Source organism: Glycine soja, chromosome 8 (genome assembly GCF_004193775.1).
Source record: "Glycine soja cultivar W05 chromosome 8, ASM419377v2, whole genome shotgun sequence".
NCBI classification, from domain to species: Eukaryota; Viridiplantae; Streptophyta; class Magnoliopsida; order Fabales; family Fabaceae; genus Glycine; species Glycine soja.
The window spans coordinates 11547602-11566768 of NC_041009.1; the positions used below are offsets into that span (position 1 = coordinate 11547602).

A 19167-nucleotide genomic window follows, 5' to 3' on the forward strand; every position below is an offset into this window, starting at 1 on the left:
AATATTGTTAAGTAGGTCAACCCAATAGACTTGATTAGGCCTATGACATAACCTATTGAACTAAAAAGACTTCTTAAAAAAGCTTGAGCTTGACATTTTTGCAAAATAAATCGAGTCAAGTCAGACCTTAAACTAACTAGGTCATAGACCTTCCATGGACGACACGACCTACTTTCACTCTTATGCAAGTAATGATGAATCCAAAAACTTTATAAAGAGGAATGTCTAACTTATAATAAATAATAATTTTTAAAAAAATATTATTTTTACACATAAAATTGAAACTAATTTTTATATTAAATGATGATAACCTTAATTGTTATAATAATAATAACAAACACGCAATTAGTTTTACACAATTTTACACTAGTTATCACTTAATCAATACAATAAAATAAAAAACACATCTAATTTTACACAATTTTATATTAATCAACATTAACCATTATTATAATAACAACATACAAAATTAATTTTATATATATATGATGAAAAGTTCCAAGAGGGGGCTCAAGCCCCTAATTACCCCCTCTGCATTCTTTCTTTAAGATTTGTTTGAAAATATTCATAGACTAAAACATTTATCAATAATGATATTTTTTCTTTAAATGTTTATTTTTAATTTTCCCCACAGCTAAAAATACCCATTAATGAAATATATATATATATATATATATATATATATATATATATATATATATATATATATATAATTTTCATTTTAACTTGTCTCCTAGTACGGGTTGGATTGGAGCTACATTTCTCTCTGCAGATTCTATGATTTTTAATGTATTTAAATTTTGACATTCTTGATTAACATGATACAATTTTAAAATATATGAGAAAAAAAAAATGTCTCTTGTATAAACTTCGTGATTGACCTTGAATATATATAACTAATAACCAATTAGAAATTCCAAAATAATATGACAGCTGTGGGATTTGAACCCACGCCCTTTCGGACCAGAGCCTAAATCTGGCGCCTTAGACCACTCGGCCAAACTGTCGTCGTATGATTTGTCTAACCACTTAAATAATCAATTCATAAGTTGATTAATTAGTATCCAACAAATCAAGTGAGTGCCTTGCATTGCATGTAACCTGAATTCAAGCAAAACATTTTCGCACATTCCTTTTTGTTTTTTGGTGAATTTTTTCCTACATTCTGAATCAAATAAAACTTAATTGTAATAATAGAAATAGGTTTACATACTATAACAAAAAAAAATTACATTAGACTATGTAAAGGAAGCTTAAAATTTTATAAATCATTAGTGGAAAATTACAATTAATTTAACAACAATCATTCATTTGATTTTAGCTGTTGATGAAAAGTTACAATTAACATAATTGTTAATTAAACGTTTATGTAAAGTTCACTTGAACTAACATTAGTCATTGATTAAAAGTTACAATTAACAATAACTGTTAATTCAGTTTCATCAGATTTATCATTAACGAAGAATTAAATAATTTATAATTACCTAACATATATTAAAATAAATTTCATGAACAATAACAACTAAAAATAGACTTGTGTGTTTTCAAATCTGAATTATACTTTTTTTTCAGTTTATTACTCACATTTTTCTATTACATGACATTTTAAAACTTTTGCATTCAGTTTCCCACAGCTGTCATATTTAAAACTTTTTTATTTTGGAATTTCTAATTGGTTAGTAGTTGAATATATTCGAGCTCAATTAGTCAATCACGAAGTTTATACAAGAGACATTCTTAGCTCCAATCCAACCTGTACTAGGAGACAAATTAAAATGAAAATTTATCATTTTTTTGCATTAATAGCTATTTTTAGCTGTGGGAAAAATAAAAAATAAACTTTTATAAGAAAAAAAATCACTATTAATAAATGCTTTAGTCAAGAAATATTCTCATAAATAGATGTAAAAGATCAATAATACTTATCCATAAGGATGAAAATAAGTTAGATAATTTATTAGAAGATTTGATTTGACTCAACTCGATAACAAAAAGTAAGACTCAAACTTTTTAAAAAATCTTTCTAGTTAAATAGGTCAATTCACAGACTTTAAAAAAAGCCTAATAGGCTTGAAAAGTTGACTTATTTAATAGCAATATTTTTTAATAATTTTTTTTTATCAATATGATATATGATATTATAATTATTTCAATAAAATTGTAAAATAATTTTAATAATTTGATAATTTGAGTCATTTTAATAATTAAAAGAGACATGTACAATAATTTTGTACAACCATTTATATAAGATTATATTTTGTGCATATCTCTCTCCTCCATCTTATTATTTATTAAATCTCAAATTCAAATTTTCTCTCTCTCAATTGTATATTTTGTTGTAAAAATATAATTTCTATATTTGTAATGAAAATCTTTGACTTTGTTAAAAAAATAAAATATTTGTTATATTTCTTAATATGAAACTAACACATGAAATAAATTTGTATAAATCTCATGTTCAAGCTTAAAAAGTAAGCTCATAATGAATAAAAAATTCAAACTTTAGATTATAAAAATATAAAATACGTCATATTAGACTTAAATAGGATTTGATCCAATTCAACTCATTTTCATCTCTACTTATACACTCTATAAACACAAAGTATGTTGTGTTTGCTTCTCTTGCATAATTGAAGGTTAAATCTCAACTCATTTATCATATCATGGAAATAGAGGGAAGGGCTATGATCGTGTCATTCTCTTTATTTTTCATGTAATAAATATGATTAAATTATATCAACGGTCGTATTACCTTTCTCTATAGTGAACATTGCATAATTAAACATTTTAAATATTATATTGAAATTTTACTATTTTTAATATTTATTGGACATTGAACGTTGTATTACCTTTCTCTGACATTCTGTACACGAAAAAGGAAGGACAGATAAAACCTGACATATAAAAAAAATTATATGTTCCTTTAATCGTCTGGAGTATTCTAATTAAAAGTAAAAAAAATGTTAAATATGAGACCAATTAATATTTATAATCCTTTTGAGGTTTTAACTTAAATTAGAGGAAACTGATTTATATAGTTAAACATTTTAAATATATTTATAATACTTTATTGTTTTTAAATAATTAGATATTTAGACATTGAACATTGTTTTACCTTTCTTTAACGCCTCTATTTGAAACACTTGAAAGAACAAAGACAAATAAGAACTGACAGATAAAAGTAAATTTTATATGTACGTCCATTGTCTAGAGTAAAATGAAAGATTAAGGGGAAATGTGAAATCTACTAACATTTATAATCGGTCAGGTTTTGAAACAAATGAAGGAGAAAATGATTTCTATAATTAAAAAAATTATATTTAAATTTAATTTTTTTAATATTAATTAGACATTGAATATTGTCTTACTTCTTTCTAACATGTTGTTTAAAATGCGTGAAATGAGAAAGACAAATAAATTTATAATGCATGAAAAAGAAAGACAGATAAAGTCTGTCATATAAAAATAAATTATATATTCCTTCCGTTGTCCGGAGTCTTCTAAAAAGTAAAAGAATGATAAAAATATGAGACCAATTAATATTTATAATCTTCATTATTTGACATAAATGAAAGGAAAATGATTTATACAGTTAAATATTTTCAGTGGTATACTTTATTGTTTTTAATATTAATTAGACATTGAATATTGTTTTACCTTTCTCTAATGCAAACACGTGAAGAACAAAGACAAATAAAGACCGACGGATAAAAGCAAATTATATGACTGTCAATCATCTAGAGTCTTCTAAAAATAAAGTGAAAGAGCAAGAGAAAAGGTAAAATCTAGTAATATTTACTATCAGTCAGGTTTTAAAACAAATGAAAGAAAAAATTATTTATATAATTAAAAAAATTAAATATTATACTTAAAATTTATTTTTTTAATATTAATTAGACACTCAACATTGTCTTGCCTTTTTCTAAATTTTTTTCAAAAAGCATGAAAAAGGAGGGACAGACAAAAAAATTATCTGTTGGAGTCTTCTAATTAAAAATAAATAAAAAGACCCACTAATATCTATAGTGCAATTGATTTTGGACTAAAATAAAAGGAATATTTGGTGTATATAATGAAGAGACTAAAATATCCTTATTTTTATATTTTTATTAAAAATACTTATGTCATTTCATATGCATATTTTTCTTTCCTTTTACTTCTACATAACCAAATAAGAGAAAAGAAATTTTTTAACTTTCTCTAATTTTATTTTCTTGCTTATTAAGCAATTTTCACGTTTTAACACATTTTCTTTCCTTTCACTTCTTCCTTACCCTAAATGTGAAGTGAAAACTCAAGCAGACAAAAAAGAAAAATAAAATTTTGACATACTTGATAACTCACTATTAAAAAAAAGTCATTTGAAATAAATTAAATATACTTTTATATATTATATAGTGAACATAGAAAATAAAATAAAATATTTTTAAACCAAACAAAATTTTAATGTAATTTACATTATTTAAATAAATGAAGATAAGAAAAAATGATTAATATTTTTCTTATTTGATGAGGAAAAAAAATGAGGTGACAAATTATAATTATTATGTAGCAAACAGAGAGTGCGTGTGAATAAAATATAACTTATTGAAATTAAATTTTAATTTCAATTAAAAATAACTTTTTCCTTTAAATATTAAATTATACATTGAACATTGGTTTAACTTTTTTTAAGGCTCTGTTTAAATACTTTAAAGAGAAAAGACGATAAGTTTGACATGTGGATAAGAGGGAGGACAGATGCTGGCCTCACTTCCAAATATACCCTAAAAAAAATGAAAAGGGTAGATGATGATGGGAAAGATCAATGCTTATTGCAAACCTTTAAGCCTCACCTATTCACTAAGAGGTAACATAATCCAAAATCTAGAAAATGGTGTGAGACCAACTGTCAATGGAAAGTGGAAATTGTGCAAACGTGCACAATACTGTTGGAAAAAGAATAACACAATCTTCAATACAAACTTTTCGACACTTCCATTAGCTGGAATTTGTTGGTACTCGTTCAAAAGAAGTGAGACACGCATAATATTGTACTAGTAAGTCCTAATAAATTTCAATCACTGGGATAACTTGTGTTTGAAAGAATGTATTAGAGAACATGTTGCTCTCATTTCTCTGACTAGAACGCTACATCCCATGCTTATGATAGAGTTTTTCAATTTTGACAAGAGCCATGGAATAGTGACTAATCTTCACGCCATTTCTGTTTCGCTTATGGTTTTCATGGTTCTTCTGGCTTAACCATGTTCCTAGTGTTGTCCTTAGCAGAAATTTTTCTCAGCACAATGATAATTAAATATCATATTAGTTCAAAACTAAAGATGGCTGCAATTTGATAACTTAACAGGAATGAGAAATGAAACGTTTAATGAGAGATGACCATTTTAATAAGGCAATCTAATTATTGACAAGGATTGGCCTAAGCAACCTTGGAATGTCATCAACACCTTATCCACCTTCCATCAGAAGAACTCCTTGCAAAAGTGCGAGGCTGCTTCTTGGGAAAGGTTTCTGTCCAGTGTGGATGCTCGATCAAATAATTCCACTGCCTGAAGATGGGAAATGTGATTATTATCTCCTGTGAGATACTTTAGCAAATATAAAGGTCTAGGAAACAATGGGCAGCATATAGATTTAGATATCAATCCAGTAGTCTACTCAGATGTGCATAAAAAAGAACAAATGGTTTTAATCTTACAAAAACTTTGGCTCATCTTGCAGAGAAATATATCAGTGAAGAGAATCAGAACCGAAAGTTTGAATTTCATCATTGAAGAGAAATGAGGATAAACCAAGGCAAATAAATGGAAGGGTTTGAAGTTTTACAGTTGAAATTAGAGTAATGAAGGGAATCCGACCTTACCACCAGTTGCAGCTACAAGATTTTTGTATATTTTTTTTCAGAGAAACAGTATAAATTAGATTGTTTAATTAGGTATGTAAGACTGTCTAGGTAGCATTTATAAAAGATATTTCACAAAAAATAAAATAAAATAGAGATTCAAAAAACTGCATCATTATAAGACAATAACAACAATATTTTTATCCCACTATTGATCACATGATGCCATTGAACTCAATTTAAAACCAAATTATTAGGGATATTATTCACCATGAGATTCCATTCAATAATTTCCTCCAATATCCCCATCATTTTAAGACAATGATGAATTTTTAAACAAGATAATAGCTTGAAATATACAAAACCAGAATCAACTGCAGGTTTACCTTTTTAAATTCTCCACAAAATCTGGGGCTTCAGCAGTAGGTGATGTAGAACAGATTGAAAGAATTTCGGAATCAGAATAGTTCAGAAGTGATGAAGCAATATGATTTTGGCGAAGAGTCCTAGATAAGAAGGGGCCAACAAGCATCAATATACAAGAATGGAAGACAAAGGATTTTGCACATCAATAAAAAGACTATCAACCAGAGAAAAATATATAATTCATTACTTCCCAATAAGACAATTTGCACCAATATACATGGCCTGACAGAATTTATTTTTATAATTTCTATAAGACTTCAGTAGAGAGTTTGACTCTTAAGTAAAAAAAAAAAAAGCAACAGATGTCTACCCTCCTTTCATTTAATTAAAAGTACATCATATTCTTAACCCACTAAAGTTTAACGGAATATACACTCTTACATGCTCACTTTAAAGGCAATCTAACTTTAGAGGAGTTTTATCCTTTGTTTATTATTTTATTTCAGCATTGGGTTCATAAGAGTTTTTTCACATGCAGGGTTTGAAAATGAGTTCATGAAATTTCAATTTGTTACCAGCGACAAGGAGCGATTTTGAAACAGTCAATGCCACAATCATATGTTTCTAGTAACTTTCCGTTCCAGTTGGCATCTTCATAAGACACGGATACTCGTATTCTTCTGACAATTTCATCTGGACATCTAGAAGTTCTATCAAAGATAGCTGGGATGATGATTCCTGTTGTAGTCTCCGCCTGAAAGGATGTGAGAAGTCTAATATCCCATTTAAAGGTTGAAAATGCATGTAGTTATTCACCAAAAAACAGTACAACAGCTTTTGCCAAAATGATAAAACCAAAAACATATCATGTTATTATAATGTATAAGTACTTTTACAATGATATATGTGCATGTAATTATAAAATAGATAATACAGTTGTTCTAACGAGAGGTTTTTATGAATGTCATGATTTGTAATGATCCTCAATAACCACTCGGCAATTCATGATTTCCTGTAGTTGTATCACTAAATTCTTACCCAATATAAATATGCATTTTGAAAGTGTCGGTTGTGTTTTATCCAGCTCAAGATTTCTTTTTATATAAAAAGTACATTAATGATTAATACATTCAAACAGATGCACTTGTGGCAGAAAAGTATCTGCAAGCCTATCTGTGAAAGTGCAGAACATTCAAGTTGCCCACTAATGATTCAAAATATATTATGCCTCTGTACACATTATACAAAACTTTAAAAAGAGGGAACAAATGAGTATTCCAATTGATGATTGAAGATAATGCTAAATATGTATGCAGGTAAAGCTAGCCAAGAATAACCAGCTCCATATGCTTTATGCATAATAGGTACTAGGTATGCTAGAGAATATTTAGGATATCTTACTATATCTTTAGAATATATTAAAGAATCAGGTAGTTAGTTAAGGAAGTGATTTAAGAAGTGGTTCCTTATTTAATGAGGGTTATTAGTTTTCTTGTTAGTGGGCTTAGGCTTGTACTTAAATATTGATGATAATAGGAGTATTTGGTTAAGGCATTGTAACAACACTAATGTGATATAATTTTCTGTTTGTTACCAGTACCCATATTTCTTTCTTTTCTTTCTTCTCTGGTCCAGAACCTAGAATTCTTTAACAGGGTAAATAAGTTTTACAATGATGGTAAACAAGAAAGGGGTTTATCACATATTGTAAATGAACCATATGCAATGACAAGATTTTAATGCAGAAGCTGACCACAAATCCATTGAAAAAGGGGTATGTGTTTCCATCAGAATCCCTTCTGGTATTATGTCCAAGAACACAGATAGTTCGGATGTGAAACTTCTCCTCTCTTGACCATAAAGTGTGAACAATCTTTAAACACAGAGGAAAGGAATAACCATCCAAATCTGCAGGGCTTTCTGATACTGTGCTACCATTAGCATGCTGCAAAAAAGTTCAATATATCCAGCTACAATTACTCTTTCACTGAGTGGAAACTATATATTGAAAATTCACTAACAAAGCAGAAGACCCTGGCCAGACTTGCAGTGAGACATCTTCAAACCCCCCAATAAGATGCACCTACAATTGTGGACAAAGCAACTTTTCCTTCAGAAAATATTTAAACAAAAAAGAAATCATTGAACATGTTGATGACAAAAAAAACCACTAATAGAAAGTAGAAATGAAGAGAAGGAAAAGCACATCAAACTCAGTCTCCAAACTGTTGTCGACGAGTGATGATAACATTTGGGAGAGGCCCATTTCTACAATTTTTGGTGAATCCATATGGGCAACTGACGTCCTGCAGTGTCAAATTAAAAACAATAATATTAGAAAGTGAACACCTGGAAGAAGGAACATTTGCAACACTTAATATACAGTAAACTTTTTATTTATATAGCAACAGATCCTTAGTCCTTACATTCCATTCTTTTGGTTCCGAATAACAAGGCCAACACACGTTGTTGCTTCATCGGTGCCAACAAACTAGTGATATTGGGAGGAGAAAGAAGCACATGAATAAAATGTTAAAAAACAACAGTAAAACTCAGCAAAATCAATTGAAATATTAATTGGCAATCATACAGGAAGATTAGCAAATCCCAAAGATTACTAAAACAGTAATGGCATGGAGTTATTGATTTAATGGAAAGTTAGAAACAAAAATTAATGCATCACATTTTACAGAGAGTCACCATGGCTTTTGCTCATTTTTTTGTAAGAGTTTCTCTAACATAAAGTAAGGCCAACATGAGCCCAAATAAAAGAAAAAAGATAAAAGAAATGCACAATGCGAAAAAAATGGACAGGAAGGGATGCAAGGCAGAACTCGTGGCATATACCGGATGGGGAAAAGAAATTCCACAGATGACATAACTCACAGTCCAATTAAGTATGAATTTCCTGCATGCACAAGATTAATAGTTGCATACAATAATGAAATATGAACTAGCTTAAAATTAGATTTACAATATTACATGAATTATCTCTTAGACATCATCACTAAAGTGAAAGGAAAATGTTTACATTTTAAGTAATACATATCAGCTTAATAACATTACAAAAGGATAAAAAATTACATCAACAAGGGCGGGGTCAACGGTAGCATATTCTCTCTGGAATATATAAACCCATTTTGATCTCTCTGGACTAGACTCATCAGATACTGAGAACTTCCTCTCTGAGTTAGCCTTCAAAGAGTTTGAGGCTGATACCAGAATGGGATTTTCCAACAAATCAAGTAGAATATCCTTTCCCTGGTCATAAGCACAGAATGCAAGCCTTTCACATGCTTATCAAATGATTCTAAAATCAAATTTATACTGGCATCACAAACCTTGTAATTTCCAATCATGCAAACAAGTGAACAACTAACAATATCATGCATATTTCCAGGAGCTATTCATTGAAACATAGCATGAGAAATAATAAGCTATATCATTACAAGCTTTCTATAATTCTTTGCCTTTAAGATGTAAGTTAGCATCATTCATTAAGTGAAGTACATACCAATGCACACAAAATTGATACGTCCATGCCTTCACTTTTTTCCATCTTAGATTTTGTTCTCAGCAAAACTAATTGAATCAGCCACACAGTTTTTTATTATATAACTTTTTCATTGGGATTTTTTATACTGGGTTTTACTACTAACTAACTTTTAAAATAAAAACATCCAAACTTAAACCACTTTATTTCAGAATTAAATGCTCAGCCAAACACACTTAAGTTTCCAGCTTTTAGTTTTTAAATAATTTAAAAACAAAATGCAATCACCTAAGATACAGCTGAATTGACTTAAAACTTGATTTTTAAAGTTAAAAAAAAAGGTATTTTCAATTTTTGGTTTTTACTTGTAAATCATTCAATTTCCTTCATCATTCTGAAAAACACCCAATACAACTGTCATCACTGCCGCAGCCATGGTTTTAAATTGCAGTCTGCAACTGCAATTGCGGCCACAACGCAAAGATTTTTTAACTCATCATGACTGCATCGCAACCGCAATTGCTGCCTATCAATTACATTTTCCCGCAATTTACTGCAATGTCAAGGATTGCGATAAAAACCATGACCACAGCTGCCACAATTGTAGCCTCAACCACCACTGTTACCACCCCACCAGTCCACTACCACCTCCACTACCATCTCTACTAAACAAGCCCGAGTGAGTAAATAGTGAATGATCTGCAAGCTTTAGACTTCAGATTTAAAATTTGGCATTAAAAATTTATAAACTAGCATTTACATCCAAAAAATGATACTGAATTATAAAACTAAAATTAACAAAAAAAAAAACCCTAAAACTGACAAACACTCCGAAGAGGTCTAAACAAGAATGTGTTACACTGATATTGACATATAGTGGATTTCAGTTACACTTGTATTCTACGATTAGCTTCTTCTAAAACAAGCAAGCTTTATTTGAACATTAAGCCAACAAGAATGTGTAATCCTGACAAAACAAGCCCGCGATAGAATGCAACCAGACAATAAAATGAAAAAGTAATAAAAATTAATGATATATATATATATAGCCAGAAGAAAAGTGTGTAAAGTAGGATGCATAAAATTGTGACTTTTTTTTCACTTCCTTGTGATGAGAAGGGAATAAAGGAAGAAAGGGGGCACCTGAGGGTGAGATGAATGGGTAGAAAATGGAATGCCATCAACTAATATCATGGCTTCTGAGTATATACTGATACAATTGAACCAACCAAGCAACGAAGCAAGCACGCTTCTGTTGTTGGCGTTGAAAATAAGCTGATGCAGCTGGGTTTTTTTTTTTTTTTTTTTTGGATTTCTTGCATTCACACAATCAGGCAGTCGTGAATCTGGACCGTCCAATAATGATCTAATGGTTAGTATTTTAAAAATATTTTTAAACTGACTTTACTGAATTGATATATACAATATATTTAACTAACCATGTTGATGGGAACATTTCATTAAAAGTAACCAGTCGGATTTCTCAATCGAATTAAAGTCTTGCACAATATTTTTTATTTAAATATATCTTTGGTCCTTATATAATTTATTTATTTTTTCACTTTCTTCCAGTAATTTTTTTTGTTTTTCTTTTAGTTCTTATAAAATATTTTTTTTATTTTTTATTCTTAAAGCATTTTAGATAACATTTTAAATAATAAAAAAATGTTTTGTGAATGAATAAATTTGTTAGGGGATTAGAATCTTCCGTGATATGATTGTAATCTCAAAGTTGTGCTTGAGGGAAGAGAAGAAATAATAGTATAAAAAAGTGCATGTACTCCTTTCTTCAACAAGAATGACTCTGAGAAGTATTCTCTTCTATTAAAACAAATTCTAGTGAATGAATGAACGACAACTAATAAAAGCATGGAATAAATACTCATTAGCATGGGTGTTCATATATAGTAAGTTATGTTTCACTTAAAAATCCATCAATAATTTATATAAGAGGATAAGGGGGACAATGGACGCAGAAGGGGGGGAGAAGGAGAAGGAAATGAAAGAGTTTCAAGGAGGGGGGCATAAAGGGAGAGGTGGAGAATTTCAAACAGGGGACATCTTTTACCTTAGAGGCAGTGGCCAATAGGAATTTAAGTTGGGACCAATAGCAATATCCTTTATGGCTTTGATCACTATTTTTAGTCAACTCCCCCAATAAATAAAAACTCACATGCAAGCCACAACACAATAGGTCCATGATTTTCCCATCTTCTTTTAAAGGTGAGTTTAATTTAAATGATGAAAAATAGAAAATATAAAAATATAAGATTTTTTTAATTAAAGTAAAAAATAGGAGGTGTGGGACCTATACAGAATTTACACAATTTTTTCTATATTTCTCTCCTCCACCCCTTAACCGAACACACCCTTATCTCCCTGTTCCAAAACTTTTTTTTTTGTTTTTATTTTACTTTTTTAAAATTGTCTTTTTCCTACTTGCTTCATTTTTTTCTCCCTTTTTTTATTTTTATTTTACTTTTTTAAAATTGTCTTTCTCCTACTTGCTTTATTTTTTTCTCCCTCACCCTCTATTTCCCTCTCATTTTTGGTCTAGATCATAAATATTTTTCCCAAAAGACAATCATGTTTAAATCAAATAAGATTATTATAAATTATAAAACTATCTCTTTAAATATTTAGTGCATTAAAAAGTATTAAAACCATTTCATTAAAAAATAACTCAGAAAAATGTTCTTTCATGATACAAATTCAATTTATAACACACCAATACATTTTTGAAAGATTGAAAATTTTCTAATTCTCTTCCCGAAAAGGAAAACCGAGGCAAGCATGGTTTATCACAATAAAAATGGTACCTATAATCTATATCCATATAAATATTATCATGGCAATACCCACTTTGTCTCTAAAATTTTCAAACTATCTTACGTCTCAATCAATATTACAAATTATCCCACTATTATGTTTTAACTCCATATAAAAAAACCACTAATTTAAAATAAAATCATATTTCAAAGAATAAAAAATGTAAAAGTGGACAAACCAGCTAGAAAATCTGTTCAAGAATATATACTATAAAGGAAACAAATGTCTATAAGAAAAAAATAAAATACACATTCCAAATAATACCATTTTCAATTTCTACCAATTAAAAAAAAAAAAGAAAGGAGGATCAACTTACACCAGGAATAACTAACTCTTTTAGAGCTACACTCTATCCTTACCTTTCATTTTCTTGTAATCTAACACATAAAATTAATGGGACAAGCCAAGTAGTAAATGTGTTCAAGAATATAGACTATAAAGGAAATAAATGTCTATAATGAAAAAATAAATTACACATTCCTAATAACACATATAGAGAAGGGTCTAACTTAATTAATTGAAAATGATATACGACTATTATAACCCTTTTCATACCGTTTTAGATTCCTACCAATTAAAAAATAGAGAAAGGGGGATCAACTTACACTAAGAGTAACTAACTCTTTTAGAGCTACACTTCATCCTTATCTTCATTTTCTAATGACATTACAATCATTAGATTTTAAAAATGAATGAAGAGAATGAAAAAAAACTCAAAGAGTTATTCTTAATGTAAGTTGATTCCTTATATATATATATATATATATATATATATGGCAAAAATATTTCAGTTTAATAAATATAAGAGAATGCCTAAAAATTATCTAATGTACCAAAAAACTAACTTCAGAGAAACTTTCAAAACACAAAAATCATTCTTCTGAAAAATCAATTTATTTTATACAGATTACTTAAAACTTAATGCTAGCATGTTTTTTCTTTTCAGGCCCATCACCAACATCAACTTTCAACCTTCCTTATAAGTAAAAACAACTTCTGATCGACTGCAAACTTAACACAGTGGGAAGCATGTCCTTTCAGCATCAACTGAAGCCCACCAAACGATGCATATACCTCCCTGGATCAAGAAAAAGAACTCGGTGAATTGACCAGTCTCAAGAACAAAATATGAACTTAAAAAGTAGAATTGTGATTTGTGAAAAGACAAAATCTCATCGACATCAACATACAAGAATATATTTACTTCCATATAAAAAAAAATTGCACAAATATTTTCCTGTCACTAAGGATTCTTCAATGTGCATCATTTTGCGTTGTGAAGATATTATTCCATTAAGCAAAAAGTACAGTGTAATGACTATAATCTACTCAAGCATCATGAAATAAGCAAAGAAATATAGCACTTGCAAAATACACATATAAACCACTTGCTTGATTATTCAATTTGTTATGTAAAGCACGGTTTGATTAAAGATCCTTCATTCCTAGGTCATATTTCTGAAGAGAAAATATGGAGTAAAACACCAATATAACATGGTAAATGTTTACATACACTTCAAGCTGAGGTTTTGAACATTCCTCATTCTCTTCAGGCTGAGATTCTGAACGTTTCTCTTTCTTTTCTTTCTTTTCAAGCTGAGGTTTCGTAATGTTATATAACCTCCCGTGCATGATGTATTCAAACTTGTCTTGAATTGACACTGAACCATCCTGGAGACAAATCAATTCACTAGTAAAGGCAATATCCACTACTTGTCTTGTAAAGGCAAATATCCACTACTTTTGTGACAAATATAAATCATTCAAACTACTTCTCAAGTCTCAACAGATATCAATATTGTAGATAACACAAAATAATTTATCCTACCTGTTGCATACTCGGACAGTAACAAAATATTGCGGTTACAGACTATTACTTGGAACACCCTACAAAATTTCTCTTTATTTCTTGTCACACCAAGAAATATTTAATCATCTATACAAGAATTAGAACTATTTGTTCCAGTTTCAAAATAAATGTATTTGCAGGCAGACAATCTGAGTAATATTTTGAGAGACCACACAGGTATTATTAAGGAGGTGTTTGGTAGGGGAGAAATTTTTAGTTTCCTGGGAATCTTAGTTTCCCATGTTTGGTATATCTTTTTCTAAAAAAAATAACATTCCTCAGAAAGAGTGTTTCCTAGGAATGTTTTTAGCTAGGTTTCCCATGAAAACTTTCTCATGGAGGAGGTAGAAATCTAACTTTTCCGAGTTAATTTTTTTTACTACTCTAGTGAAAATATCACAGACTCACAGCTACTCTTATTAAATTATTTAATGTAAAGTACCTATAAAACATCACATAACACTTTGATTCCTGGAAAACTTTTTAAATATTCACAAGAATATTTATGACCAACCAAACAGATTTTATTCATACCCAAGAATTATGATTCCCGGGCCTGAAAAACTTCTCCCCAACCAAATGCCCCTTAATGTTCCAAAGAGAACTGACTGGATTTTATTAGATATGACCGTTCAGTAGTCATTTTGTGGACCTTTCTCAACATAGTCAACCACAAAATGAACTTATATTTGAATGTATGGAAGCCATTTAATACCATTTGACTCAGCGCCTTGTCATGCTGAATTTACCCTAACCAGTCCATGCTAAATATAGGCAAGCTACGTCAGGACAAGAATCATCCAATTTTCAAGTCCAATGTATCAACAATAGAAGTTGAGAAATGGTTTAGTTAGTTGGTACCATCATTAGAAAGCACCTCCACATAATATATGTAAGCAAGTGACAGCAAGCATGTTTTTTTTGTTGAATAATGCAAACAACAAAGCCTACATTAGAGTTGGATAATGCAAGTGGTATAAACAACTTGTTAAGTAAAGAAAAGAACTATGTAGATATTGTCTATACCGCAGTAAACCATGGAAGAACTGTAAATGAATTAAGTATTTAAGTTTACCTTAGTACTCAAAACAAGTGAAGGAGACAAAGCCATCAAGAATCTTTCTTTTTCCCCCATTGGATAAATCTCGGTATTTACATCTAGAAGCATGTTCATGTCACACTTCTCACTCCGTGCCACAATCCGAGAAACTACAAGATAGCCATGAAACTAACTTTAACTTCATTAATTCATAGAAATGTAAAGAGGAGGAAAGCACAGAGACGAATATAGAGGAATGCAAAGCTATATCACTAGATTTTATCGAGCATGTAAAAATTTCATACAGATTTAATACTCATCTAAAGTGAAACTGAAGAATAAAATTACTGCAATTTTTTACTATAACTAAATTCAATTGAGTAGCAGAAGTCATCAGGACCTGCCATATCCACATCTAATAATCAAATACACCATTTTTCCCCTATGACCTATGTTCATAATTTATTTATGTCAGTAAGTGCACTTTACACTTGGAGCCACAGCAAAACTTCATTTTTCCTCAATTGAACGACTTCAGCTCAATATCTGCTTTAATTTATTCATACATTAAAACTCCTCAATGAATAGAACACAGCATTTTATTTATCTATCTACAAACCCATAACGATTTCAACTAAAAGTAACAAAATCCTAGCAAGAACTGCTCAGTGTTAATATATATATATATAAAGCCATCAGCCGTAGCACCTAATAATCAATGATTTATATTGAGGCAACCTTCAAGTCAAAAATCACATTGTCAACTATTTAAGACAGCTTTGCATATCCAAAGCATCCATACTTTAATGCAGTTCAATTTGTTAAAAAACAACTGAAGAGAAAGAAAGAATACAAGAAATAAGAGGTGAACGCCACATACCCTTGTCATACTTTTTACCATCAGGGTCTACCTTCTCAACCTTGAAAATGTCATCAAAAAGAAGTTCACTCATCCTTCAAGACCAATTACGTGCAGTTGATCAAACTCCAAATCAGAATTAATAACATGCATTTAAAAGTTAACTTAATCATAATTAATAACATGCATTTACCATGTATAAGAAAACATGGTAATTATAACATGCAGCAGTTCAAAATGTTAGCCAAAAGAAAATGCAAGTTAGATTAAGAGGCAAAATACAAATGAAATTACCCTCGTCAGATTACCTTCTGTTATCTGACTATGAACTTGATTTCAATTATTAGAAACTTGATTTCTAAAATTATCTTTCAGTCAGAGTTACCCAAAACCTCAGTACTCTAATAACAAAAGACAAACACAACAACTGAAACATACCTCAGAAAATAAACTTAACCAAACAAAAATGAAAAATGTAAAACAAAAACACAGTTCAGTTTCAATGAAGTATGTCTAACAGTTGCTGAATCAGTCCCAAGAAAGTGACTCGAGCAGAAATGAACCAAAGCCACAAATAATCCATCTGGGCAAGTAAGATTCATCCAAAAGTTATATGCAAATCAATTCAGAACAATTTTTTTTCTCCCTTTTTCATGCATAATATTCCATCAGGGCAATAAATTAAAAATCAATTGCCAGAGAGAAGAAAATGAACTCCTGCCTCTGCAGCCTTCATCCTTCAACGTGTTCGTTCAGAGCAGAGCACCAGCCACCAAGTCGTGCGAAAGGCAGTGTCGGTGCGAAACGTAGCATTGGTGTGGAGGGCGCAGTTGGAAAAGATTGAGGATTTGATGTTGCCTCCTACACCTTAATTGGGAATTAGGGATTTAGCTACCTAGGGTTCACTTCACTGGTATATATATATATATATATATATATAGAGAGAGAGAGAGAGAGAGAGAGAGAGAGAGAGACGAGACTCGAGAGAGTGAGAGACTGAGGCGAGAGAGACAAAGTCTTACGTTAAGGGAAAAAAACAAGCAGCGCTATATATAAAGCATAAACACAATACACTACATTACTACTCTTCCCTACTAATCATACTTGTTGCAACTCTACTCTCCCCCACATATTTTTCACATCATAAATAAATACTAAGTTAGAACCAAATATAATAAGTGAGTGATAAACACCTTTTCGTACGATAGAGAGCATAGAAAGGGCCAATTTCATACTAACAAACACACAAATATCCCAAGACCCCAACAATTCAGTTTACAAACCCGTCAAAATCAGATTCAGCTCCCAGCATCCAAATGAAATATGAATCAAAATTCAAAATGCTCAAGACTCTAACAAAAACAACAATAACAACCTGCATTTAGAGAGGTATTTGCCCCAACCACAAAAAAAAAAAAAAAGCAAAGTTCAATAAGAGAGCCAAACAAAAGAGACGCAAACCTGATTGCGGTGGCGTCTCAGAGGTGTGCGGCTGCGCCGTGGTGCTGATTGCAGCAACGGTTTTGCGTCCCAGCGCAATGCAGAGAAGCTTCTCTGCTCGACGCGAACTCCAAGAGCGAAGGGAACCCTGTCCTCCGCCACAGGTCGCTGCCGTCGATGAAGCACCCACCGTGCAGACCGTCGACGCTTCTCTTTTGCCGAGTGAGTGACTGAGAAAGGGTTTTGTGTGTGCCGCCGAGTGAGTGAGGAGTGATGTGTGCGCTTTAGCTATTAGGTTTTGTCAAATTTAACTACTTAATATATTAAAAAACAAATTACAGTAACCTTTAAATTGAAGGTGTGAATTATTATTATTATTATTATTATATTTTGAAACTATTTTAGCAAAAATATAAAATTTATAAGTAGAACATATTTTTTTAAAGGTTAAATTTAATCTTTTTAATCTTTTTGGTCTCAATGGTGTGAAACTAATTTTTTTTAATTATTATAATTTATATTTTAATTCTCTTTTAATTTTTATAAAAATTAAAAAAAATATTTTTAGAGGACTAAAATGTAAATTACAAAAATTATAAGGACTAAGTAATTTAAATTTTTTTAAGTGATTCAAATTTTAGGGTTATTAAAAAACTACAAATCCATGAGGTTTCTGATCGCATTCTTACTGCTGAAAGTCTTAATTAACCAATTAGTCTTCAGTCTGTTGGAAGCGTTCAATCCTGTGAAGCAACAAACTGTTTGCATAATCCTGTGGTGTATTTGACATCGTAGCAATCAATGGATATGGGAAAACACAGATACGCAGCCATCAACTTTAGTCCACTCGGAATGGTCGAATGAATGCCCCCATGCCTACAAGTCCAGATCGTGGAAAACTGCAACAACAGCAAACTATTTCTGGGTCGAATCCTCCCACTGGAACGTTAAATTTCAACATAGATGTTGCGCTTTTCGACGATTAACAAATTCGGTGTTGGCATCTGTATTGTAGGTGACCATGGTGCCTTCGTTTCTGCAAAAACACTCCTCTTTGAAGGCTCACCTGAACCGAGAGAGGAAGAAGCAGTTGGACTCTTACATGGCTTAATTTGGGCTCAAGAGCTTGGTCTACAAAATATCAATTGTTGATGGTAAGTGGATTTAAGGACTTCAGTATTCTTCTATCCATCTAAATGTATAGCTTCACTTACTTTCTAGGGTTTCATTTAGGAAACAAACTAATATTATTACTCATCAATTTTTTATCCTTGTTCTAAGGTCTTAGATCAGATTTTTCAGTTGTATTTTTTATCATATTATTAATGAAATAAGTTAGTCTTTTCCTTTTCCAACAAAAAAAAAAAAACTATAAAATTGTATTGGCCATGATTTAACTGAAAACGATGTGTATAGTAATTAGTAAAATCAAGTAACCACAAAACTG

General features: G+C 30.5%; 2 protein-coding genes and 1 non-coding gene across 7 annotated transcripts; all 3 read right to left on the reverse strand.

Annotated features, from left to right (window-relative positions):
• Positions 1 to 927: 927 nt before the first annotated feature.
• TRNAL-UAG lies at positions 928 to 1007 on the reverse strand. Its single transcript has one exon. It is a non-coding gene; the product is annotated as a tRNA-Leu (tRNA).
• A 3860-nt stretch (positions 1008 to 4867) lies between these two features.
• Positions 4868 to 11003, reverse strand: LOC114421966 (protein N-terminal asparagine amidohydrolase). Of its 3 annotated transcripts, none has more exons than XM_028388117.1 (9): positions 10848 to 11003; positions 9296 to 9472; positions 8638 to 8702; positions 8418 to 8517; positions 8256 to 8294; positions 7965 to 8156; positions 6787 to 6965; positions 6232 to 6351; positions 4868 to 5552 (listed from the first exon to the last, which is right to left on the reverse strand). In XM_028388117.1, exons 1-9 carry the CDS (start codon positions 10896 to 10898, stop codon positions 5444 to 5446), a joined length of 1032 nt encoding a protein of 343 aa, XP_028243918.1. In that variant the 5' UTR covers positions 10899 to 11003; the 3' UTR covers positions 4868 to 5443. The 3 variants fall into 3 exon arrangements, with proteins under 3 accessions (XP_028243918.1, XP_028243919.1, XP_028243920.1); XM_028388118.1 differs by lacking the exon at positions 10848 to 11003 and adding an exon at positions 9059 to 9119 and having other exon boundaries at positions 9296 to 9427; XM_028388119.1 differs by lacking the exon at positions 9296 to 9472 and having other exon boundaries at positions 10848 to 10977.
• Positions 11004 to 13353: 2350 nt separating this feature from the next.
• LOC114421967 (DNA-directed RNA polymerases II, IV and V subunit 8B-like) lies at positions 13354 to 18020 on the reverse strand. Of its 3 annotated transcripts, none has more exons than XM_028388123.1 (5): positions 17742 to 18020; positions 16302 to 16406; positions 15458 to 15591; positions 14047 to 14204; positions 13354 to 13611 (listed from the first exon to the last, which is right to left on the reverse strand). In XM_028388123.1, exons 2-5 carry the CDS (start codon positions 16372 to 16374, stop codon positions 13494 to 13496), a joined length of 483 nt encoding a protein of 160 aa, XP_028243924.1. In that variant the 5' UTR covers positions 16375 to 16406; positions 17742 to 18020; the 3' UTR covers positions 13354 to 13493. The 3 variants fall into 3 exon arrangements, with proteins under 3 accessions (XP_028243924.1, XP_028243921.1, XP_028243923.1); XM_028388120.1 differs by having other exon boundaries at positions 16302 to 16375; positions 17742 to 18019; XM_028388122.1 differs by lacking the exon at positions 17742 to 18020 and adding an exon at positions 17002 to 17184 and having other exon boundaries at positions 16302 to 16375.
• Between the last annotated feature and the right edge of the window lie 1147 nt (positions 18021 to 19167).